The sequence below is a fragment of the Eleutherodactylus coqui genome, chromosome 1 (genome assembly GCF_035609145.1).
Source record: "Eleutherodactylus coqui strain aEleCoq1 chromosome 1, aEleCoq1.hap1, whole genome shotgun sequence".
Classification (NCBI taxonomy): Eukaryota; Metazoa; Chordata; class Amphibia; order Anura; family Eleutherodactylidae; genus Eleutherodactylus; species Eleutherodactylus coqui.
The window spans coordinates 298,673,244-298,698,779 of NC_089837.1; the positions used below are offsets into that span (position 1 = coordinate 298,673,244).

A 25,536-nucleotide genomic window follows, 5' to 3' on the forward strand; every position below is an offset into this window, starting at 1 on the left:
TTTGGCAGTGGTAATGTGATAGTGTGTGCAGGCTCCCTAGGAAGTGCGGGCTAGCCACAACCCTTTGAGTCATGTACATGATCATGTGGACAGTCAGCTAGTTGAACCAGATGATATAGTAGAGGCTTTGATGGTGTATTTAGTTTCAGATCAGTCCAGAGGACAGGAATAAGAGATAAGCAGGAATGCCCTCCCCATCACAGATGATGATTAATATCAGTTTGTCTCTGCAGTTCTTGTTGCAACCAAATCTCCTGTGCGAGCCTGCTTTATAGAGGCTAAAAATAGAGCTGAAATGAAATGCGCAACAGAGCCAGCAGAAATGGGGAGAAAGCACGGAAAGTTTGACTTCTGCTAAATAAAGTCTAGGCTTATTCTCTGGAAAATATGAGCCGCTGATCTGTAGAAAGATGTCCGTTTAGTTGGCTAACCTTTACAAATTAGTGAAGAAAATAGTTATGTGGAATGTCTGAAATGCCGTGTAAATCCCTTAAAGTACTCCGGTGTATTAGAAACTGGTATGTATGTAAATTATACACAGCAGGTTTTAAGCTACCGAACAGTTCCCACCATTTAAGAGTCGCTCACAAAGGCATGTTGTGGGCACTCCTTCCAAGAAAGGATATGTTGACTTTGGGTGAAGTTGGGACAACCATGTTCTGACTTATACATTCTAAGGCCTCCTGCAAATGGCCGTGTCGGATCCCGCTGCGCGAATTCTCGCAATGGGATGCGAGCCGTGCCCCTGCAGTGACCGGCGGCTCACCTCCTCCCTGCGCCTCCTGCTCTACGTGCCAGCTGCCGCCCAGCTGGCACATGCGCAGAGTGGAGCCGACGGGTCAGCTGTGACGTTTCTGTGCGGGCCTCTGCGAGGCTCGCACAGTAATAGGACATGTCGCAATTTGTTTATAGTGCGAGTTTTCACGCGGTCAAATCGCAGCTGTCTGCATAGGATTGCATTATCTAATGCAATCCTATGGCAGCGTGCATGGGTGGAAATTCTGCGGGAAATCTCGCCGCGGAATTTCTGCCCGTGTGCAGGAGGCCTAAAGCAGTGTTTCCCAACTCCAGTCCTCAGGGACCCCCAACAGATCAGGTTTTCAGGATATCCTATAGTAAGAACACCTGTGGTAATGTCTGAAGCACCGACGATAATTACATCACCTGTGCAATACTGAGGGATCCTGCAATCAAGTGGTGCCGCCCTCCAAAAATTGTGTGTTGCTAGGAATTTTAAAAAAAATAAAAATCAGTCGTGTGTGTGTGTAGACTTGCACAGGGCAAATATGGGGCTGCTGCCCTGAAAAGGGCAACCCGTCTGAGGTCTTCCTATAGGTAATTCAGTAAAACTGCCACAACACATTCCTAACTTGGTGGTTTGAGCATTGTTGTTGGGTTGTCAGTCTTTTTGCACATTGGATGCTCTTCCCACTTTGGAGATTGCAAAGTTCTTATTTCATAGAAGTGTTTTTTTTTTTATTTTGATGAATGATTTTGGAAAATGTGTGGGAAAAAAAAAACCGCGCACATATGGGGTGTCTGGGAAATTGGGGAGATTGAAGTAACTTTGTGAGACATACCGGTAGTTACTGAATCAAATGGACATCCTACTGACAGGAGCTGTTCTTTTGGGTGGTGTACGGTAGAAGCGTCTCCACACAAATAAAAAATATTTGTATGCCAAAACCTTTAACAATAGCCTAGAAATTCAAATTTACCAAATTATGCATTTCAACTGAAGGAAAATCTAGCTCATCAGAGGACAATACAATATAGCAAACCAAAGTAGCAGTGCATACCTTAACCCTTTCCAATCCAATTTGTATCCTGGTTTTCCTAGGGGGCTTCCGCCTTTTTTTTTTTTTTCTTTGCCGTTATACAATGGCGCAGTACTGCATGAGGTGACACATTTGGATAGGCTCCGACAGCAGAGAGGCTGGCAATGTACAGTAAGAGAACCCCCGACAGATATCATCCAACATCAGAGCTATACCACCTTAAATAATGTCTTCAGAGGCCAGACAGTGGATTGGAGAGGGTTAATGAGTACGGTGTCATCGAGTGCCTACCTGACTTGTGATTTTTGTGAACTGCTCTAAGGCGTTAGTCTACAAGGCCATATGTGACTCTTATCTCCAGTATGTTGGGAAGACCTTCCATCAGTTCAGATGGAGGTTTTGTGAGCACTTCAATGATATCAAGAGGGAAAGGAATACTGCTTGCAATTAAATTAATGCTTCTATGAAATCAGCAAAGACTCTGTTTTCGATTTCCTCTTTTTTGAGATTGCAAGGCACAAAACTGCAAGCCCAACAACAATTCTTGAACAACCAAACTGGGAATGGGGTTTGTGGCATTTATACTGAATTCTGTAACTTTAATTAGGGTTTTGTGGGGCTGGATTGAAGACTTTGTCGCCCTTTGCACACCAGGACCCCATGTTTGGACCTTTAGGTTTGACTAGTGCTTAGTGTGTTACAAGGTTAATATGTGCATATATCATCACTTTTCCTACTAAAGACAGCTGTCACGTCTGGTGTGATCAGTTACGAAACAGAAAGTGATTAGTAAAACGTGAACCGGATATAGCTAGAAGCTGAGAACTACAATGACTAGAATGCAATTCAACAGGACTCTCAAGCAGAGCACACACACCGAAAAGGATAACCCTACTCTGGGAGAGAGACCAGAACCGCTTCAAACTATCTGATTACGATCAACTACAAGGCAACACTAAAACCCTAAATCTGAATAACCAAGCCAAAGCTGTCTGAAATACTCCTAATACAGAGTACAACACAGGCTTTGTGTAGCATATGGCCAGTAAACCAATGGTATAAGCAGCAGGGATTGTCCCTGCTAGCTTGGACTAAATACGGTAGCCCTAGAAAGAAGCTGGCTAAACTATCAATCATCCCAGCTAGTCTAGCAGCTAAACGGCAGAGCAGGAAGTTAAGGGACCTTTCACACGGGACGGAATAGACCGTGTGACGCACCGCAAGGCTCAATAAAGTCTGCAGTAAGACCTCTGGATTTTGGTGTGGAATTCCGCACCTGTGTATCTGGCTGCGCCCTGCGGCGTAACTCTATCCTGTGTGAAATGTCCCTTATCCTTTCCAGCCCAGGCAGAGTGAAACCGATCAGTGCCAATAGGTGCAATTTGAATCCAGAATTCACAGCGCAATTGATGCTGTGACAGCAGCCCTACGCTGAATGGATCTGCACACTTCAACTAGTGTGGCACTACTGTGACCATCATACTGCTGTGGTGCCCACTTTAAGGATTTTCGTCCTTTGCAGCAAGACTGTTTTATGTGATGGCTATAATTTTGGCGGGTCCTTTTATTTGTTTGGACATTGTAGATTGTGTAGTCATTTGACCTTTATATGTGCCTGCAAGGATCTTTTTGAGGTTCAGGGTTTTTTTTTTCTCCCGTCCCGTAAATTCCGTCAAAATGCCGGACTGCTAGCTGGAAATTTATCTGAACCCATTTATAGCTAATAGGGGTCATTGCAGTGCCGTCCGCTTCCGTAATAAGACAGAACCATTTGGCCAGGGAGGTGCTGTTTTCTGCTCTTGTAAAGAGCAACAAAACGGTAATCCCTAACGCTGCTTTGAATGAGCCCTAAGATATGATTTTATAAGGGTTTTTGTTTTTGTTTGTTTTTTTTTTTTGTTTTTTTTATAGTGTTGCATTTGCGGAGCGCAGGTATCCAGCAGGGGACTTCATGTCTCCCTGTCTGCGCTTTCTGTGACATTTGCTTACCTCATAGTTGATCACTGCATTTCTACAGTTTCTATGGAGATCACAAGTAGAAGCGTTGGTAAGACACAGAGAGGCATCATCATATCAAAGGAAAATGTGCTTCCCATTAAATTACAGCTTTTGAAAAGCTGTTTAAATGTTGTTTTACTTGGCAAGCAATACATACATTGAATAAATTATTTTGGATGCTGGAACAAGTGTTTCATAACCTATTTCTGTCTTGCTTAGAATGATTCATTATTCTTAGTGTTTTTCACTGTTGTAGAACAAATAACCACATAATACATACATGTCTATGTAGATGGTAGGAGGTATGACATGGAAAAGATAGCTTCTATAGGCATCTTAAATTGCACAAAAATCATAACCTTTCAATAGCCCAAACGTGGTTACTATTGGTGATGGCTGTGGCTAAGTGCAACTCTCTTCCATATATAGACACTATATTGCGTATAAATATATACTCTGTGATATACAAATTGACACAATGTATTGCCATCTGCATTTGTTAGTGGATGTATAATGACTAGCCAAAAAGCATTCAATCCGTTTGAGGATTTGATGGTGTGCCAACAGACCATTGGAAATGCATAGTAAAGACCTATGGTAGAGCTTCTATGGATTGCATGGTTTTGCCTTATGTTAAATCTTCTTGCATTATTGGCAGCATGATGGTATGTACTGTCCATAAACGGATAACTTGCAGCCAGACCCATTTTTGTTGGAGGACCTCACAGATATCTTTACAGTTCCTCTCACGCCAAGTCTGGGGGTGTACATTTGCAGCATAGTAGTGTAACGTGTAGAATACATTTTTCAGACTATTTTATAATGCAGATACACAAACGTAGTTTTATCTGTCAAACGTATATAAGAACACTGCTTTGATCTATGACTGGCCCGTAACATAGTAACATAGTATGTAAGGCCGAATGAAGACATTGTCCATCTAGTCCAGCCTGTCTATCCTACTGTGTTGATCCAGGGGAAGGCAAAAAACCCCAAGGCCAGAAGTCAATTAGCCCTTTTGGGGAAAAAATTCCTTCCCGACTCCCTAATGGCAATCAGACTGTTCCCTGGATCAACCCCTAATAGTTCCTACCTGCCTATATACCAGGATTGACACTTAACCTAAAATTTATATCCTGTAATATCCTTCTTCAGAAAGACATCAAGTCCCCTTTTAAACTCCTCTATGGATTTTGCCATCACCACTTCCTCCGGTAGAGAGTTCCACAGTCTAACTGCTCTTACAGTAAAGAACCCCTTTCTGTGTTGGTGATGAAACCTACTTTCCTCTAATCGTAGAAATCTTTTTTTTTTTTTTTAAAGGGATTGTATCAGTTGACCTGATGCCTATCAACCAGAGGGTTGATAAGGTCTCTCCCCTGTAACCCTCCACTGATCCTGAGAACTGAGGTCCCTTGTCCTTGGAGTGGTAACTGAGCATATGTGCTGCAGATCCATTCATTTCAGTGCAACTGCCAGAAAATAGCCAAGTGCTGTAGAGGTTGAAATGTCTGAATTCGTTAGAATTAGGCCTCTTTCACACAGGCTACAAAATCACCACTACAAAACGCATGTATGTGAAGCCCATGGTGTCCAAGAGGTTCTCTCAGGCTACAAAGCATCTCATGTGAAAGAACCCATTGGACACCACGGGCTTCACATACATGCCTTTTGTAGCAATGAGTTTGTAGCCTGTGTGAAAGAGGCCTAACAGACCAACAAATAGTAACTAGCCTAGAACAAAAAAAGTTAGTTAAGTGAAGTCCAGGAAAGTCCGTAGCTGATCTTATATGAATGGGTGGTCTGAACAAGAATTGCTCAAACTGGATGTAACAGAAGAAGAGGGGGGGGGGGGGGGGAGCCTGATCTCTTGTGTGGTGGGCAGCATAGTAGCTCAGAAGTTAGCATTGTTGCCTTGCAGTGCTGGGTCCAAGCAAGGACTATATTTGCAAGGGGTTTGTATGTTACCTGTCCTTGCTGTGCTTGTCTGAGGGCATGCTGATGCATACTAAATTTATACTGAGAAGCAACTTTGCTTCCTATGAAATTCAACTTCGTGAATGCTGGGGAATGAGTGCCTATATGACATCTACTGACTTCACTGCTCCACAATCCTCAACATAAAGGCTCATTCACATTAATGTCAGAGGTTCTGTTTGGAACTCATTCGCTGAATTCCGTAAAATAAAAGAACAGGATGAAATGGTGCAGAATGCTGCGCAATTTCATCCTGTAAAATACTAGAAGCACATCTGGAAGCTGAACGGACCCCGGTGGTCTATGGGTCCATTCGACTCCTTTCAGTTCCATCATATGGTTACATATACAGAGCAGGAAAAGTTAACTTAAAAGCGCCGATGTAAACAAGCTCCAATATCTCTGAGCTAGGTACGGAGTCCCTTTATGTCAGAAAAGTGCATTGCAAATACTTGTTGTAAATACAGGGGGTCAAATAGAAATTAAACGTTTTGCTGTGTTTAAAAGGAAATCCATGGCTTATCCACAGGGTCCAAACTCTCAATTTGTGATGAGTCTGCCACAAATAGATGTCCAAGTTTTAATTGATCATGTATCAATGAAGTCGCCTCTTTCCCTCTGAAGAAGTCTTTTATCGTTCACTTAGTTTAGTGTTCCTTTATGTAGTGAAGATACGTAGGTCTTATAAACCATATTTAGTTTGTTTTCAGAGTCCAAATAATTCTATATTGAGAAACTTGATTGTTTCATAAAAGCCAGTTGTTGTCTGCCTAGTGGTTCAGTGTGTCAGTATGTTGCTGATAATTGATTTTACAAGGCGCAGTTGACAGCCTTGTGATAAGTTCTGTATTTGTTTCACTAGTACAGTTTGATAAGTGCTGACGTGCAGAAGTAAACTGGGATGACTGACTCAAAATGATTCCTTGTATGCTATTTTTTGGATGTTCTACTGTAATTTTCTGCATCCAGCAGCAATGACGCAACACCCTAACCTCTACACGCACTTCATTCTACAGGCTAAATTTAGTACATTTTCAGAACAATCTTTGTATAACAGAACTGCCAATAAGGACCTGAAGAACATTTTTAAAGGGTTTTTCTTCAAGCAAGAGAAACTTGCAGGCTTAGAAGAATGCATAATAAAGAAAGACGTAGTGTCCTACTGCTGCGGCTCTTGGTCTGGCACTAGAGCCTCTGTGCCCACCACTCAGAAACTGGAAAAGGCAGACTGGTGGCTACTTGCTGTTCATTGTGCACATGACTTCTAAGGCAATAACAAGCTACAGTGGTGATTCTTCCATGGCTGCTGAAGCCTGTGATTGGTTGAACAGCATGTGACCATTAGCCACCTTCAGGGTTCCAAGCAGCGGGCACCAGGATTATGCCAGACAGTAGGTGGAGGTGGGAGGGCCTACTTGCCATAGAAATGGATCTTGTAGCTACTATGGTGCCCAGACACGGTGGTACCATCCCCTTTGCTCTTGGGTGGCAAAAACCTATTAACCCTCTTGCAATACAATTTTGGATTCAGGGTTTCCTAGGGGGCTTTCACTTTCTGCCATTTCACAATGGTGCCATCTGTTGGCTAGAGCCAGTACTGCAGCATGGGACATGCTGGAGAGGCCCCCCGGAGCGGCCAGTATTATACAGTAAGAATTCCCTGACGGACGTCTTCCAACATCGGAGCTGTACAGCCTTCAAACAGAATGTCTTCAGATGTCAGACAGTGGATTGGAAAGGGTTAATGGCTTTCCTCTCCTTCTGGGAACTGCATTGTTGGCAAACAAGGGATTGGTGTGTAGGCCCAAGGGTCATGGAAAGGGAGTAGAGGAGGAAGCAGTCATCAGGCACTTCTTTTCTTTCTGGCAAATCAGAACTTCTCCGAAGCCGCTCTCACACTAGACTCTTCCTACTGCGACTAGCGCGGTGTTCAGAACACCGTGGTACAACGCTCCCATTGATTTTAATGGGACTTCGCAGACCTGCGCTCGAACATGGTGTTTTTAATACCATGATTTTCTGGCGCTGTCTGTTCTGTTTTCGCACGTTTTATCACTTTTTAACGCACCTAATCACAATGATGGGGTGCGTTTTTAAAAAGCACTGTCAAACGCTATACAATATGTACAGAGAACGCCGCTTATTGCTGTTAGGCCACGATTTCGAGTAGTGGGGGTTTTTTTTTTTTTTGGTTTTTTTTTTTTACGTGCGAGAGCAGCCTAAGTGAAAGACTCCTCCTATCAATGATAAAATTATATCTGTGATATTTCTTCACTAGACTTCAAACTTGCATGGTCAAGATATTTACTGTGCTAATTCACCAGAATCTCCTTATGCACCTACTACTCTCGGCTACAATGTTAGTCTATGTCATTATCGGCCTTGAAGTTTTTGAAATGATGTAGACTGATCTATTGGTTGAATAGTGTCACACTATTACGGGTACGTCTACCCTTTTATAAGCCTTATCTTGGTAGCTGATAGCAGCTGAACTTACAAATTGTAAAGAACATCTGTCCTATTGATCATATTGCCCAGACTGCAGGCACCATGTTATAGAGCAGGATAAGCTGAACAGATTGACATCTAGTTTGTGGGAAAAAGATTCAGTATAACTTCTTTATTCATTTACTTCTCTGCTCATTTTCAGAAGTCCAGTGGGCGGTCCTATCAGTGAGCGGCAGCAATTTCTATGCATTCTCACACAGCTGTCAATCACTGATAGGACCGCCCACTGGACCTCTGAGTCCATCTGCTCAGATCCTCCTGCTCTATAACATGCTGACTACAGTTTATGTAACTTGTTTTTAAATAGTCAAGTTCCCTTTTTTAAAGAGCTTTTCCAAGTTATTGAATAATTGGGGTGAGGATGGGAGCAGCAATTCTGGAATGGTGGGGGGAATCACAGCAGTGAGTATAACTTGTGGGATTTTTCTTTTCCTCTCCTAAATGTTTTAATGACTTGGGAAAACCCCTTCAAGCAATTATTAAAGTGATATTCTGGGGCGCTTTAAAATTTTTAATGAAAGCTGCATTGCAGTATCAACCTGAGCTGCTACACGTATTGGCTGCTTCCTGTGAATCAGCTGATTGGCAGGGATCTGGTCATCTATTGATGACCCGTCAGTCAGAGAAAACTTGTAAAGTCAACCAATACCCCTTTTTAAAGTCTAAACCCAGTATAAGTAATATAAATAGACCTATGGACTTGCCCACGGTCTATGTAAACTATTTACCCTGTACTTTTCAACAAATCCAATTGGGATTTCCATGTCTCCTGTAACCACTATCCTAGGCTGGGGTCACACAGGGCAGGTTTGCGTGGTTTTGCCACGGATTGCTGTTGCATATCTGCACTGCGGAAAAACCGCTGCGTTTGCAGGGCAATGCAGCACAAATGAGATTTGCCATAAAGCTGTTCTCACAGTGCAGATTTATTCCGCACAGCCGCAGTGCGGAAATGCAACTGCGACGCGGTTTTTAAAAATGCAGCATGTTCATTCTACGATCTTTTCCGCAGCACTTTTTTGTCCATAGACCTCTATGGACGCAGCCAAATCCGCACCAAATACCCGGCAAAAAGTAAAAAAGCGCTGCGGAAAAAAAAACGCTTGCGGATTTTTCCACACAAAAATCCGCAAGCCCAAATTAACCTTTGAAGCGGTTTTGCCGCAGAAGCAGTTCTTCTGTGGCAAAACCGCAACGGACAAACCGCGGCAAATCCGCCCTGTGTGAACCCAGCCATAAGTTTGCAGCTGTATATAAAGAAAGGGGCTGTGACTGAAGTTCACCAAATCCATAGGTTGTGATGCTGCATGTACATTTGCAGCAGCCACATTTTGTACAATTCTTAGAAAAACTATAGAATTCATAGTGGTAGGACAAGTCTATGCAACTAACAAACTAGCCCTTCACAGGTATAGACTAAAACTAAATACTTTATTATATATTAAAATCCTGGACTAACGAACCAACAAACGTAAATGAAGACAAGAAGAAATTAATAGACAGTGCTGGTCTCACAGTCTATAAGGTAAGCGGGACCATCAGTTGCTCATATCCCAAGTATAATATATAATTAGAAAAACCATGGTGCAGATTTATGAAAACTAAAGCAAAATCTAAAAAGGAAAGCTTTGTTGCCCATAACAACCAATTAAAGAGCATCTTGCATTATGAGAAATGAAAGCTGAGCTGTGATTGGTTATTATGGCAACAAAGACTGTTTTTGTTTTAGACATGATAGCCAATATGGTGCTGCACAAATGATTAATCAATATCACTATCGAAGCCAGCAACTGGCTTGCTGTGGTTACATGTTGGGCAACATGTCATTGAATCAACCCTGTAAACAAAGACCGACACTTGCTTTTGAACAGGATGCAAATCCCCCCTCCATATGAGATGTAATATGTAACTATAACAAGAAGGTGAGGGAACAAGAAATATGACCCTAATCCACTAATATGGCAGCAAACCTAAATTCAGCGCACTCGCCCTGATGAGGGCGACCCTTCGTCAGGATCCTGGGGTGACTCTTGCTCGCCGTAGCTGAAACGATGATTTGTTACTACAATAAATATGTATACTATAGATGTTAACCAAGCATGTAACGAATTGCACACGAGCAAGTGATGTCACCGCTAGTTGCTTGTGCAGAATGTTTAGATTCTGAGAATTGTTCAGGTGTGTGTGTGTGTGTGTGTGTGTGTGTGTTTTGATTTAAAAAAAAAAAAAAATTATACAGGCTCTTGTTTAGACATAACTATTAGTGTGCAAGTGACTTTTGCGCAACAATCATTCTGTGCAAATGGGTCTTTATACCAATGTAGTATAAGCAATAAATCAGACTTGACACCCCAAATACCTTTAACACCAAACAGATTTATCTGACAGTGGAACAGGACCGGAGCCTCCAACTAGACCAAAGCCCCCCTCAGACTAGAAGTATAACTGGCATCTTACATGAGGTGCCCAAATAAAATGTATACAGACAAGTACTAATTGGTTGCCAGGGGCACACCTCTTCCAGCCGACCAACCCATCCACACACAGCAGAGAAGTGCTGATGTGGATCACGTGGGCTGGGCTGACGCCACGCCGGTGCCCTGGTCCTAATCCAACGTGTCCGGCAAGCCATGACACTGAAAAGGGGACCAGTCTCAGCTGATATCCGTGCCGTGGGCCCAGCACTGCCACAGGGATTGTATGAATTCTCTTTTGGAGGAAACCACTAGTGATTCATTGCTTTTGTCTTCCCTTGCCTTCATTAACCCCCCTCCCAAGCTTGTGCTCCCTGTTGTGTTTGGACAGCTTAGGCTGGTCTCACATGAGCGTATGCTACTGTGTATTGCAAGCACAGTTTTGGCACACGTAATATGAAGTACCAATCACTCATAGACGTTTAATTGTGCTGCGTGTGAAATACACTTGCAAAAAATCTTTCTATGTAGGGATTGGTGGCACGCAGCAAGTACGCGTGTCATTGGGTGCTTGTTGCATGCTCGCAGGGCACACTGACAATGTTGTGTGAGTCAAGCCTGTCTCGTATGTTTTTGGAGCTTTTGTATTTGTAAATATATTCATTATTGTGAAGATAAGTGAGTGAATGATTACTTAAAACAGGGTTGCCATGGTAACACTAGAGATGGCAGATCGGAACAGGAAATTATCTCCGGACAAAAATAGACTTTTCAGAAAACCATTTCGTGTGTGTGTGTGTGTGTGTGTGTGTAATATATAAAAACCAGGTTTAGACTGAATGGAATAACCAGGGGTCTGTAGTCCTGCAATGTGGAATGGGGTATTAAAATCCTATCTGGATGTAGTCTAGAAATATGGGCCTACTGCAGAATTGTGGAAAAAGTCCACAATGTGTGAACGTTGGCTAAAGGTTTGTTTGGCAGGTGTCTTTAAGTACGAGCTATTCTAACAGCAATAAGAATTGCATTTATTTTAATTGGCTTCATTCTGTATTCAGAATTGCTGAGTAGGCTTCTTACCTGCAGCTATTTTAATCCCTCACCAGCTGACTGTCATGACTCTTCTAGGCGTATAGGGAGATGAGGGTGTGGTGTAATGGCAATGCAGGTGAAATGAGGGTATGAAGAGCAATGATCTAAACTAGGTTCTGTATCAGCAAGCAGTAGGCTCCTATACCTGGAAGTGTAGATTTATTAAAAGTTCCCAAAATATGAAAATCTTAAAGAAATGGATAAAAGTTCAGGTAATACAGCCAGGACCAGGTAACTAGATTAGCAAGTCCTTGGGCCATTGCATGGGGAAAACAAAAGGAAGAAGAGGCTACAATGTTGAGAAAGCACAGATCTTAAAGGACATGATAAATCAGTATGAGATGCCATCTATAGAGGGCTTGCTAAGGCTTGGGTTTCTCGACAGGTTGAGCTCATACGAAGTCTTTTGGATGGACAGTCTAGATATCTCAGTCATAATATGATAAGTGGTCCAAAATTTCAACAGTCCAGACAAATAAAATCATTGGTAATTTGAGATGTCCTTTTCTTTGAGATTGCAGGAGTTTAACTACAAAATCTTATCTCTATGCCATAGAGCCCTCACCAAGTTAGATAAAATGTGCAGGTTGGCTTCTGATGGTGTCCTGCTGCATCGGGTACAATTATTCATATTTTGTGAGACTGCCCATAAGTATTGTATCTGGTCACCACTGGAAGCTAGAGGTTTGACAGCTTGGATGGAGGAACGCCCCTTGCTCCTGATTGGCTGAATTCAGTAAGGTCCTAGCAGTAGTGTGTGTATTGATGTTTGCCTGCCTTGGAAGACTAGGGATTGCTAAATCCTTTCATGTACAGCTGTAACATGGAAGCATTTACAACAAATAATCTAAGCCTAACAGAAAAACTAATCCCTAACCCTCCAGCCCAGCCAAAAATCAATACAGCGTTTGCCCGGGGGACATTCACCCACACCGCTGGCAACAGTGTCCTCACTCGGCGGCTCTCAACTCCCTCCACGGCGGGGCAGGTTATGGCAACGGAGGTGGGAGAAGACAGGCAGCAGGGAGAGTCACAGCGGGGTTGCTAAAGGGGAGCGGAGGTGATCAGCTTCCTCCACACCGGGGACAGTCACAGCAAGGCCACTAAAGGGGAACACAGGTGTGACACTACAACCGCCGGGGAGAGTACCGCTGGGAAGACTGACAGCGACCCCAGTAAAGGGAGATGGGAGCCCACAGTGACAGCAGCACTGCTAGGAGACTGCCAGCGTCTACAGTCACAGCGGCGACCGGAGCAGACGCTCTACACTCGCATCAGGAGACTGCAGTGCTGAGTGCCAGGACCTTGAGCCCCAGGAAGGGGAGGCAGCTGTGCAGCCAATCGCTAATGGGACGTCACTGCCCTGTCAAGCACCCTGTATCTTGTCTCCACCACAGCTTCCGGTGGTGACAAGCTACAATATCCTGCCCATCTATAGTCTCATTGTGGTAGGCCATGTATCCATGCTATATAAAGCTGTGTAGAACTCGGTGGATGTTACCCCAGAGATGATCCTCTTCATTGTGTTTCCTGGCCCTATCCTTAGACTGTGGAAACTGACTACCCATCCCTTTAATGGTGATGAGGCTTTGGACTCTTTAGACCACTCTCACACAGGCTCTCGAAAAAATGCAGGGTTTTTTCAATGCAGCGTTTACTGTGTTTTCAGCTGCGCTGACAGGTGTTGTTTTTTTGTGGTTTTTATTTTTATTTTTTTCTCTTTAAAGCGCTTTCAGCACCGCTATAAACCCATCCAAGCAAGCTGAAATGTCAGAACTGAAAAAAACGCAGTAACCACATGCTACGGCGTTTTCAGCAGTGCTGAAAACGCATCCCATTCATCTCAGTGGGCAAAGCATTGCTTTTTAAAACGCAGAAACGCATGCAAATAGAAGAGAACGCGTTAAAAACGCTGCATTTTAACGCTTGTCTGAGAGTCCCAATGAAATCAATGGTGGTGATAGCGTTTAGCACTGTGCTGAAACCGCAGCATTAGGCTGGGGTCACACAGGGCGGTTTTGCCGCGGATTGCTTTTGCATATCCGCACTGCGGCAAAACCGCTGCGTTTGCAGTGCAATGCAGCACAAATAAGATTTGCCAAAAAGCTGTTCTCACAGGACGGATTTTTTCCGCACAGCCGCAGTGTGGAAATGCAACTGCGTCGCGGTTTTAAAAGATGCAGCATGTTCATTCTTTGGTCGTTTCCTCAGCGCTTTTTTTGTCCATAGACCTCTATGGACGCAGCCAAAACTGCACCAAATACGTGACAAAAGTAAAAAAGCGCTGCGGAAAAAACCGCTTGCGGATTTTTCCGCACGAAAATCCGCAGCAAAATCCGCAAGCCCAAATTAACCTTTTGAAGCGGTTTTGCCGCAGAAGCAGTTCTTCTGCGTCAGAACCGCAACGGAAAAACCGCAGCAAAACCGCAACAAATCCGCCCTGTGTGACCCTAGCCTAAAACACAGAAAGACACCTGTGAGAGTGAGTGGCCTAAGGTGCATGCATGAACTTGGGTCTGTAGACAATAATTCTTCCTCTAATTTATTTTAACATAACATTCCTTACTGAATGGCGGCTGTTTAAACTGCACGATGAGCTTCTTCGCTGATCTTTCATGCTGCCTAAACGATGAGCAATGAAGCTCATCGTGCAGTTTAAACAGCGGCCGTTCAGTAGTAAACGGTGGCTGTGTTATGTGAATGGAGAGGGGTGGGGGAGCGAGAGGAGAGAAATCTCCTGCACTGCCCCGCCCCCCTGCTGGCTGCTATATGACCCACCCTGTTCTGCTAGCTCCTGGGGAGCGCAGAGACACAGGGATGAGTGTCGGGCATTGTTTGCCCAACACTCATCCTGCGTAAATGGGGCTTAACAGTGTTGGTTGCTGAACACAGTCACAAGCACCATACCATTCTCCTCCCCTCCCCTTCTGTCTCCTTTATCTCTTCGGCCCCTTGCACACGGGCGGAAATTCCGCCGCGGGATTTCCCACAGAATTTCCACCTGTGCCTGCTACTATAGAATTGCATTAGAAAATGCAATCCTTTGCACAGAGCTGCGTGTAAAACAAATCACGCCATGTTCTATTTACAGAACCGTCAGCGACGGGCCGGCTCTGCGCATGCGCCGGCACATAGCAGAGATGGAAGACGCCGGGAGCTGGTGAGCCGCAGATCTCTGCAGGGGCACGGGTCCGCATCCTGCTGCGAGAATTCTCACAGCGGGATCCGACCCGGCCGCCTGCAGGTGGCCTTCGGCCTCACGTCCACTAGCAAAATTGAATTGCGGAATCCGCATTCAATTTTGCCCATAGGGAGTTATTGGCCATCCGCAGTCAATTAAATTGAATTTTGCACCCGCTGATAGGATTTTAATAGATTTGCGTTTTTCACGCATGGGAGAAAAAACTCGGCATGCTCCATTTTTACCGCGGATCGGCCACATTGCTATCACATTGATAGCAATAGGTGCGGATATCCACATGAAAAAAAATACCATTTAAAGCAAATCCGCAGCAGATTCTGCGCAGATTGTATTTTTCTAGTGGACATGAGGCCTTCCTCTTTTACTTACTATGTTTTAGTCTTGGCAATAAATCAAACTTAAAAAAAAAAATGCAATTTCACTACCACAAACTGTTTTATGTGACATATACTGTGTTATCAGGTAAAGTAAACCCCTCTGCAGTTACAATGCTGAATGCTATCTGAAAATCTCACATCCATGGAAATTACAAACTTTTTGGACCATAATTTAAGATGCGGAAGGACTCCTTACCATCTGAATGCCATATTAAAACTTGTTTCCTAGGCCTTGCTTGATGGCTTTCTAGGAAAGGGCAAAAATCGACCCATTGAGCCTCTAAGAATGAATTCTTTCCATCTCTACTAGGCACTGCATATGGAGGACAGACCACGGGAACCGGAGTGCGCGTAGGTGTGCAATATAGACTCGGCCTGTTGGCCTTGGAACATTTTCTATGATTGTGAATATTTATCATATAGGGGAAATTTTCATAGAGCAGGGTTTTACCTGCTGGACTAATTAAAGTGTATCCTGGGATGAGGTGCGCCAAATTCATTAGGGGCATGTACCTATTAATAAACTTGGTGCATGTCTGGCCAGCCTGTGCTTCAAAATGTGAAATCTACACATCAGCTATGAGCTGGTGAAGACGACTTCTACAATTATTCTGCCAGGTTCTGGCATAATTTTAGCACTTCTGGCAAGCCATGGGAAGCCGTAGCCGCTTTAGCCAAGCCACACCTACAGTTATAAGAAGTAGAGCACTGTTTAATATTGTTGCTAATTTTGGCACAACTTTTTTTTTTTTTTTATTTTAGTTGTCTCAAGATATTGGAATCTTGGTAAACTGTCGTAACACACCAGTTTCTTCTGTACACCTTGGCATTGTGTCCTATTTAATATAGCAGTGAATTTAGTGTATGGTGCTATGGCTTTTTCTTCTAGTAAGTGGATATATGTAATATTTCTTTTCTTAACTTTTTATTTAAAAAAAAAAAAGAAAGTTCTGGGTAACACCAGTATTCATTACCGCCTCCTTGATGCAGACAATATGTATCACATTTCTGTGTCTGCATTAAACAAGGCCTGCTCCTGATTTTAAAATGTTAGCATTTCTAAGGCTTTAGTGCTATTAGTGCAGTTTATGTTGGCGTCACAAAGTGTGTCCTTGTGTTAGATCCACTGTGAAACCCCATCCTCCACTTTCCACCCCCAGATTATGAAATTGCCTAAATAGACAATGGTTACATTTTACAGTTGCCTGTTGGTTGTGCAGAAGGTCTATCTAAAATGCAAATTTAATGTATCTGCTGGAAGGAATGTAATAAAGTGTGAACAGCATAAAAATGTAGCCTTTTTGGATTGTCAAACAGTATGTAGTAGTAATTTGTGTTCATGAGACATTTTAGGCACAAGTGCCAGTGTGTACGTGAGAAATGCTATGACAGCATACGCTGACCCAGATATAAAAGGATTTATTTAGCAGTTTGTCTGCATGTTTGGGATGTGGCATTTATACATACCAGTCAGTATATGGCCACTTTCTGGGATTGGTCTAGAAAAAAAAAAGAGCTACGGTAGATATATATAATATATACTTATTTGGTTGTTTTAGCTTGTACTGGCTTTTTTAACCATTTGCAATCCCAACTGAAACGGGATGTACCAACATGTAAAGCTATCCCCTTCTCACACGATAGGGAATGACTTTCTGATCGGTGGGGTCTGACACCACTGCAGCCCCCATCAATCTTAGAACACTGTCCAGAAATTGCTTACAGTAGTGATATGGCATTTGAGCATGTACATTGCTGCTCCTTTTACCTCAATGGGACAGCCAGAGGGAACAGAAATCAAATGCTCAGCTATTTCCAGAAGTTTGATTGAAATGAATGGAGCATAACCATGCATTTCTCAGTGTTAAACCTCATTTGCCCCTCTTTTGTGCACTTAACCATTTTATTAAAGACGTCCATGCAGTGGCATGTTGGAACTGCTTCAGTTTTCAAAATGCAGCAATTCTTTTGTGGTATTCACTAGGTGTTGAAATCATTCTGCAGGATTATTGGCCCATGCGGACAGGAAAGTTCCATTGAATTCATAGTGGCTGTGCTTGCAGTACCAACCCAGGCCACTGCACTATGGTCAGTGTGATCTGCTTCCTGTGCTTTCCCCAGTGACAGCGCTACTGGTAATCAGCTGATCAGTGGGAATCTGAGCAGCAGACCCCTGCCAATCATTCTGAGGACAGGTAATCTATAGAAAGTTAAAATCCCAGACAATTACTGTTTTTATAATTTTTTTTTAATTCTTTGTAACTGAGTGCTTGTGAGGCTGTTAGAGAGGAGTACAGAGCTGCACGCTGATAGAATGGTTCTACAATAAACCTTATTTGCCTGTGTATTCTGCCTTGTAATGAATGGTGATAATGCCTAGAACACTTACTGAGCTTCTCAGGGCAGGTTCAGATGTGCTTGCAGGTAATAGAAAGCCCTACGCAGGTATCAGGAGATAATAACAGAGAGATTTTTTCATTGGCGTCAGGGTAACCTAAAAATACAATTGCTGACACACTTGTCGTCATTCATAATTAATAGACTGGACGTACCATTGAGCTGTGTAGGCAGATTAAACCATAGAAGGTTTATAGCAAGGACACATACACTTTAGCTTGCCTGTTGCTAATCTGTCTGAGTAGGTATAAGTCTGAGCAATATAGCAGGGTAATAGGTTTTAAAATGCACTTCCAAGTTTAGTATGTCTCTAACGTTAGAGAGGAGGAAGACAATACCATTAGACTGCTGCTGTGCGTTGTGATATTGAAATGCTGCCTTATACCATCCGCTTCATTTCTCTGGTTTTACTTCATAAAGAAGGGATGATTTATTGACTGTATAGAATATGATGTAGGTTCTGCAACAGATTGCTACATATGTTTTAACTGGATCCGATTTATCACCACACCGTAATAAAGGCGACAGCGCAGTCCCGGCATCATTGGAGTGTCTCAGAGATACCACTAGTCCTCAGTGGTTGGGGTGTAGTTAAAACGGCATCAAGAACCACACCTGAAGAACAATAATTAGGGGTTTTGCGGAGGTTTTCAATGCAACTTTCTTTCAACTGCAACTGCATCAAAATCCATTTGCAGGTTTTCCTTCACCTCAACAGCTTCATGTGATGTGTGGGGTTTTATTTTCATACACCCTATTTAGGATTTCTGAGTTAATGGATGAGGCCCTCTGTTCAGGATACTCATCTCTGGTTACAAAGATCGTCAATCGACCACAGGCAACCCATTAATTTGAATTGACACCGTGTGTACTTCAGTTTTCCTACAGGAACACTTGTTGCCAAGTTTTCTTATAGATTACAGGTGATTTCTAGTGGCCCAGTAGGGGGACACATTGGGATAGGCATACTATCAAAGAACACTTCAAGCAAAAGGGGGACACATTGGGATAGGCATACTATCAAAGAACACTTCAAGCAAATATGTATTGTCCAAAGCGGATAAATCTCTTAAAGGGCCACTGCAGCAAAAGCACTCTTTCATCACTGCCCGCCTCACCTGATTGCCTGTCACACTCCAGATGACTCCTATGCATATTGCAGTTACTTCCATGCAGTGCAGCCTCATTTCTCATACTTACCAGGCAGTAGCTTGATTTTTAGCTTTCTCTTCCTCTATACAATGCAAGCAATCTCATGATGCATCACTTGACCATCTCTAGCTGTTGGGAGGATGCTGCAGTAACCATTACCTTCTATAATCACATAAGCTAAAAAAAATCTCCTTTTCATGATAGTTATGTGACATGAGCCTCTAATCATCAATAACTAACTGTGAAAAGGCTACACCCTGTGAAGAGCCTGTGTGGTACAGTCCACGTAACTTCATTGTACAGGGGGCCCAGGTAACTCAAAACAACTTCAAGAGAACATAAAACCAAGTAAATCCTAGATGGTCACAAGATCATCACATGACCCAACTGAAGAGAAACACTCCAGGTAGTCATGTTTGCAGTACAATGGATGAGGCGGGAAGCTTAGTCAGATGGGAATCCAGGAGTCCCTAGCAGGTAGTCGCTTATGCAGGGGAGGAGCAGGTGAGGAGAGAAAGCTTGATACAGATAATGGAGCACAATAATCATGCAATGCAGGGGTGTCAGGCCCAGGCTTTTATAGGATGTTCTAATCTGGAACAGTGATGGATAGTAGGATCTGGAAAACAATGTCAAGTATGTGGAGGGATAGCTCAATATGTAGGGCTACTGCTTGGAGTACAGGAGGTTCCTGGGTCCAGTCCTGACAGTGGGATTGCATAAGCGCCTATGGCACAGCAGCTTGCACATCTTGAAAGGCTTTATCAATGATGAGCAGTATATAGATATTTCAGAACAAATGCTCTAACATATATCCATTGTTTGCACCATTTCAGGGTTGTTTCTAGACTCTGTGTAGCACTGGTTTTATAGGTGGCTGGGGATAGAGAACTACATAAAGTTCCAACATCAGTTAAAGCAGAAGAAAAATCCACCGTAAATATGTAGTAGTAACCCAATATGTCTAACCCACGCTTAACAAACTGGCACAGAAAATCTGCAGCACTTTCAATACACGTATGGCTGTACTCAAAGGTTGCAGCTACTTACTTGGTACATGGGGCACTGGGCTCTGTGATTAGCTGCTGCAGCCTGTAAACAATACATCATGGTGGATACCTGGACCTGTCAGTGGGGTAGAAGCGGAGAGCCAGGAGAAGTGAATATTAGCTTGCTTGTAATTTTTACAGCAGCATTTTTTTCCAGAAAGCCTCCTTTTAAGGCTACATTCACATGTTGCGTAAATGCTATGATTTTGTTGCGAAATTTCCACAGCAAATCCGCACGTAAGGCCGCCTGCAGACGAGCGGGTCGGATCCGGCAGCGAGAATTCTCGCCGCGCAATCCGACCCGAGCGCCTGCAGGGACGAGCGCGTACTCACCCGCGCCTGGCGGCCCCGGCTCTTTCATGTGCCGGCTGCCGCGCAGCCGGCGGCCAGGTGAGTGCGTGCCCCGCAGAAAATTAGGACATGCCGCGGTTTGTTTGCCGCGCGAGATTTCGCGCGGCCAAACCGCGGCCGTCTGCATAGGAGTGCGTATTTTAATGCACTCCTATGCAAACTTTCAGCGGCGGAAATCCCGCGGGAAATCCCGCGGCGGGATTTCCGCTCGTGTGCAGGCGGCCTAAGAGTTATAGTACAGTGATAGAAAATCTGCAGCGTTTCTGCAACGTGTTAATGCACCAAAGGCTATAGACCCCCTTTTTTGTTTGTTTTTCTGTAGCTTTTACAAATGACTGTATAGATGCCACAGCCAATAGCACATCTACCTATGAAGCTGGACTGATGGTTTTAGGGCCCTTTTTCACGGGACAATTGGTGCCTAATCACCCCTGTGCTTTAACACAGAAGCGTGGATTGCTCAGTGAATGGAGGTGGAGCAAGACTAAGATCATTCTGGCCGCTCCATTCACAATAATCAGGCAGTCGTTTGTAGATGAACTGCCTGTTTACACACGCAAAAGGTGGGAAACTTAACATTGAACAAATTATCATTTTGTCATTCAGCCTTCTGGCATTTTACACTGAACGGTTATTCAGAATCCAGTGATCCAGCGAAAATCTGAATAATTATCGTTCAGTGTAAAAGGGCCCTTAGTTTCCCTTTGCTCTCTTCACTCTTCACATACTTATTAGCTAATTTATGGCCACAAGAAAATTTATGACCGCAACAAAAAAAATCTGATAAAAAGTGCAGTTGAGAAGGACTGAAAACTAAGGTTGCTTTTAGACTGATGACCATTCAGAAAAATCATTCAACTGAGCAAAAGATAATTGTTCAGTCTAAACAAGAATAGTTTTTACTTGTCCGTTTTTTTTCAGGCATAAAAACCATCATTGGCTCGTTAGCTTGTCGGGCGGTTTAAATAGCGCTTGTTCAGTCTTTCTCATTCACTTTTTATACAGCGAACAAGCCAACGATGTGTCTGCCTGTCTAAACGGGCTGCACAAGAGCGAATGAGGTAGCGGTGACGTCACTTGTTTAAAAGAGAATCTGCTAGTGTGTAAGGACTTGGTCAACAGATCTCCTGCTGAGAATAAGGCCACTCTCCCAGGCATTCTTGTGATTTTGGTTTTTTTTCAGTTTTTGGTTTTTTTTATTGTTGTATTACAGTGTTTTTAGCAGGCGTTTCATAACAGCCAGTAAGAGCTGCTGGAAGCTGTAAATCCCTCTTAAGGCCTCCTGCACACGAGCAGAAATTCTGCGGCGGGATTTCCCGCAGAAGTTCCGCCCGTGCCCGCTTGCATAGGATTGCATTAGATAATGCAATCCTATGCACATAGCCACGATTTGTCCACATGAAAACGCGTGCAGAAGACAAATCACGACATGTCCTATTTCTGTGCGGGTCTCGCAGAGGCCCACACTGAAACTTTCAGTGGTGATGCGCCAGCTGATGCATCGCAGAGGAGACGCCGGGAGCAGTATGAAACATGTAGTACTTATTATACTGTTGAGAAACTGTACTGGACAGCCAATCGGGGCATGTACTTCTGTTATGCAGATGTTTTGTCAGTGAAATGGCCATTCTGATTGGCTGGATCTTACAGCCAATTGTATGTTTCGCAGATCAGCAGTGTCTGTGGCATTGTATGTTGAACATTAGTTTATCGTTACTGGTGCACAAATAATGAAAAGCTTGTACTATGTCTATACTTTCAAATGCAGTGGAGCTGTTGAATGGCATCAGATTTGCCCAGTCTCTCCATTAACATACACATCACAGGACTCCAAGCTCTGGCACCTTTTGGCTTAGTTTTTAAAAATTTAGGAGGCAAATTATCTTTTTAAATGCATTTGTGACTGTTTGTTTTTTAACAGGTATATGAACCATGATGATCCTTCACCAACAGCTTCCCCCATTGCTCCACTTATTACCAGTAACACAAAGCTTACTTTGTTTGACACAACCCTCTTGTCTAGTTTTCATGCTACATCATAATTTCTGTATTGACTTCACATTTTGAACTGTTGTTCCACACTCTGCATTGTTCTAAATGCTTTTTTTGGTACTCAGCCTACTTCCTTTTGTATTTGTCATAATTTACTTGAGTGTTAGGCCTCCATCCCACGAACGGATTTTCCGCAAAAATCCGCTGCGTTGCCCGCTGCTATTAGGTTCTATTGAACCTTATAGCTCAATGCTCATGGTGCGGAATTCCATCGCGGAATTCTGCACCGTGAAATCTCCCGTCCTCACCCGCAGCATGCTCTATTTGCCGCGGGTGTACGCGCGGACGGCTTCCATTGCAGTCAATGGAAGCCATCCGTTCACGCTATCTCTCGCTGTAACACAGCGGAAGATAGCGTGAAAACGCGGTGGGCGTGTCACATGACGCGGCGGCGGTGGGCGGGGAAGCGTCTTCACGCTATCTTCTGCTGGTAAGTATGGGGTCTCTGGGGGGCGCCGCCTGTCACGCCCGTGTGAAGCCGGCCTTAAGGCAGCAGAATGCAGTCCTAAACTCTCACTCACGACCTGAAGGCTGTGGGTTCAATCCACGCATGGTTCAAGTAGCTGGCTCAAGGTTGACTCAGCCTTCCATCCTTCCGAGGCCGGTAAAATGAGTACCCAGCTTGGTGGCGGGGTAATAAATTACCTGAAAGTGCTGCGCAATAAGTTGGCGCTATACAAATAAGTCCTTTCTTTTTTCTTTTCTTTACAAGCACAATATATTGAATGTTATTGGAAGCACAATATGTAGTACACATAGGTTGATGCCTACTGTTTGTTTATAGTTACTGTACACTGCATCTGGGTGCAAATTCTTATGTTGCTAGCCTCTTGAGTGTCTAATGTGACTTTTGTATCAAACTTAACATTCTAATGTTGCCTTATTTTATAAGACCCTATTATATTAGTGTTTTTTTTTTTTTTACTCCTTTCTATCGAACATCCACCTTTTATTCTACATACAGGTAAAAACATCCAAAGCCTAGATAAGAAGTGTAACATTTAACTTTACAATGACTTTTTTTTTTTTTTCTTTTCCCCCCCCACCCCTCTGGCAGTCATTTCAAGGAAGTCAAGGTCGCGCTTATCTATTCAATTCTGTGTGAGTATCACTTGAAACAGAAGATTCTATTGTATTGCCTGTGGTACCTACTAATTTAAATTGTGTGTGTATGTGTATGCAAAAGACAAGATGTGTTGATGACTCTCTTAAAGGAGTTTTCACACAAGTTAGAATTGCTTCACAATCATTCTGTCCTTCCTGGTTGCTGCTAAACAGGATGTGTAACTGATGCAGCGAATCACTGGTCACAATAGTGAACTTCCATAGCCAGTGATTGACTGGAGCAGTCGCACATAGAAAAAACCCTTTAAGGAAGCTGGTTTAATGCAACCGACTCTTCACCCATCCCGATTGAGTCCTCTACTTAAAACCCCTCTTCCCTCCTCCACTCCGCTGTATAGTCAACATTCACCCAAACTCTACTCAACTTGCCAGTAGAAGAACAAGCCTCTGTTCGCTCTCCCTCTCTCTCATCGTACATAAACATACATGATAAAAAGTTTTCCGACTCTGACAATCTTTTGAAAAACAGAGCTTATTTATGATTTTCACCAAAACACAATCAAATTTTCAAACTGTGTCAGAAAGCTATCAAACATGTTTTTGTTGCAACACTTACTATGTGTTTTAGTGACCATGGGACGCCCCTTTTTTTTTTTTTTTGCAATGTCCATCAAAGAGCTCCTTCGTGAAAGGTGGTGTCGTCTATATTGCACCAACATTTTTTTAAACTAGACCGTCAACAGTCCTAGCATTCAGCAGAGCTACTATGATAAATCTGGTGCATTTTAAGACTCTCTAGTCTAAGGGCCCTTTTACATGGGCTGAGAAATTGTTCAGATTTCCTCAATCGGCGATAATCTGAACGATTATTGTTCAGTGTAAATGCATGCACAACAGAACAGACGATAAATTTGTTCAGTTTTTGAAAGCGTAAAGACTGAACAACTGTATAACTTAGCGCAATTCCAGAAGAGTTTCAGGATGGCACGGGGCTTTTTAATTACCATTGTGAACCATTCCTGCCATAAGGGCATAATTGTATTTTCTGCATCATCTAGATCTGCAATTCACTGTTATACCTTTTTTTTTTTTTTTACTGTAGTGTTAATGTTGGTTGTGGACCTGCAGAAGAGCGTGTGTTACTTACAGGACTCCATGCTGTAGCAGACATCTACTGTGAAAATTGCAAAACAACATTGGGCTGGAAATATGTAAGTAGTCGTGCATGACATCTGTTGTAGTTAGAACATTGCAAATATCTCAGCCTATAAAGATGTTTGCAGTAGATCTCCATTATTATCTAACAGCAATGACCTTTGCATAATACATGATGATGATTATGATGAATCAGCAACCTGTTTGTTCCTTTTATTTAACCCTGTAACCACTTCCCATACGGCTTTTGGTGGCGGCCGTTCAGGGGCTTTAACCCCTTAACGACCAGCCCATAGTGTTTTTACATCCTCCTGAAGTGGGCTTTATTCTCTGAGGACGTAAAAACATGTGTCCTGCAGAGAATAAAGCCCCTCGGGCTCTGGACGTGACAGCTCCATGCTGTCGGTGTCCGCAGGTAGCTGACAGCATGGAGCTGTCATCCCGGGCTGTTCTGACCCACCCCGGGCATTGTGATCGGCGCTATGCAATGGATAGCGCCGATCGCAAAAAAATAAATAAAACTGCAAAAAAAGTGACATTCAGCTGCTCTGATGGATCGGATCCATCGGAGCAGCTGAAATTACTCAGAGGTCCGCCGCACGACTCCCCGCTGTCCCGATGCTCCGGGAGCTGTCCTTCTGCGCATGCGCGCCAGGCGGCATTACGTCAGCCGCATGCGCAGAAGGCCCGGCGGCGTGGGAGACTTAAAATGTCAGCAGGGATCGCGGTTAGCGGTCCCCGGTACCGCGATCGCCATTATCCAATGGATAACAACGATCGCGGAAAAGTGAAAAAAGTGTAAAAAAAAGTTTCACCTCCCCTCATGGATCCGATCCATGAGGGGAGGTGAAAATACTCACCTCAGGTCCGCCGATGTCCTCCGGCCGGTGTCGGGACCCCCCGCTTGCTTCTGCGATGTGCCGATGTGGCGCGCATGCGCAGAAGGCCGGCGAGCCCGGCAAATTCAAA

General features: G+C 43.6%; 1 protein-coding gene across 1 annotated transcript in view; it reads left to right on the forward strand.

Moving 5' to 3' along the window:
- The window catches only part of YPEL2 (yippee like 2), a 61,638-nt gene that overhangs the window by 28,217 nt on the left and 7,885 nt on the right, over positions 1 to 25,536 (forward strand). The window contains exons 3-4 of the mRNA XM_066591855.1: positions 23,405 to 23,448; positions 24,515 to 24,623. Coding sequence (XP_066447952.1) covers positions 23,405 to 23,448; positions 24,515 to 24,623 — 153 coding nt within the window. The remainder of the gene's footprint in view (positions 1 to 23,404; positions 23,449 to 24,514; positions 24,624 to 25,536) is intronic.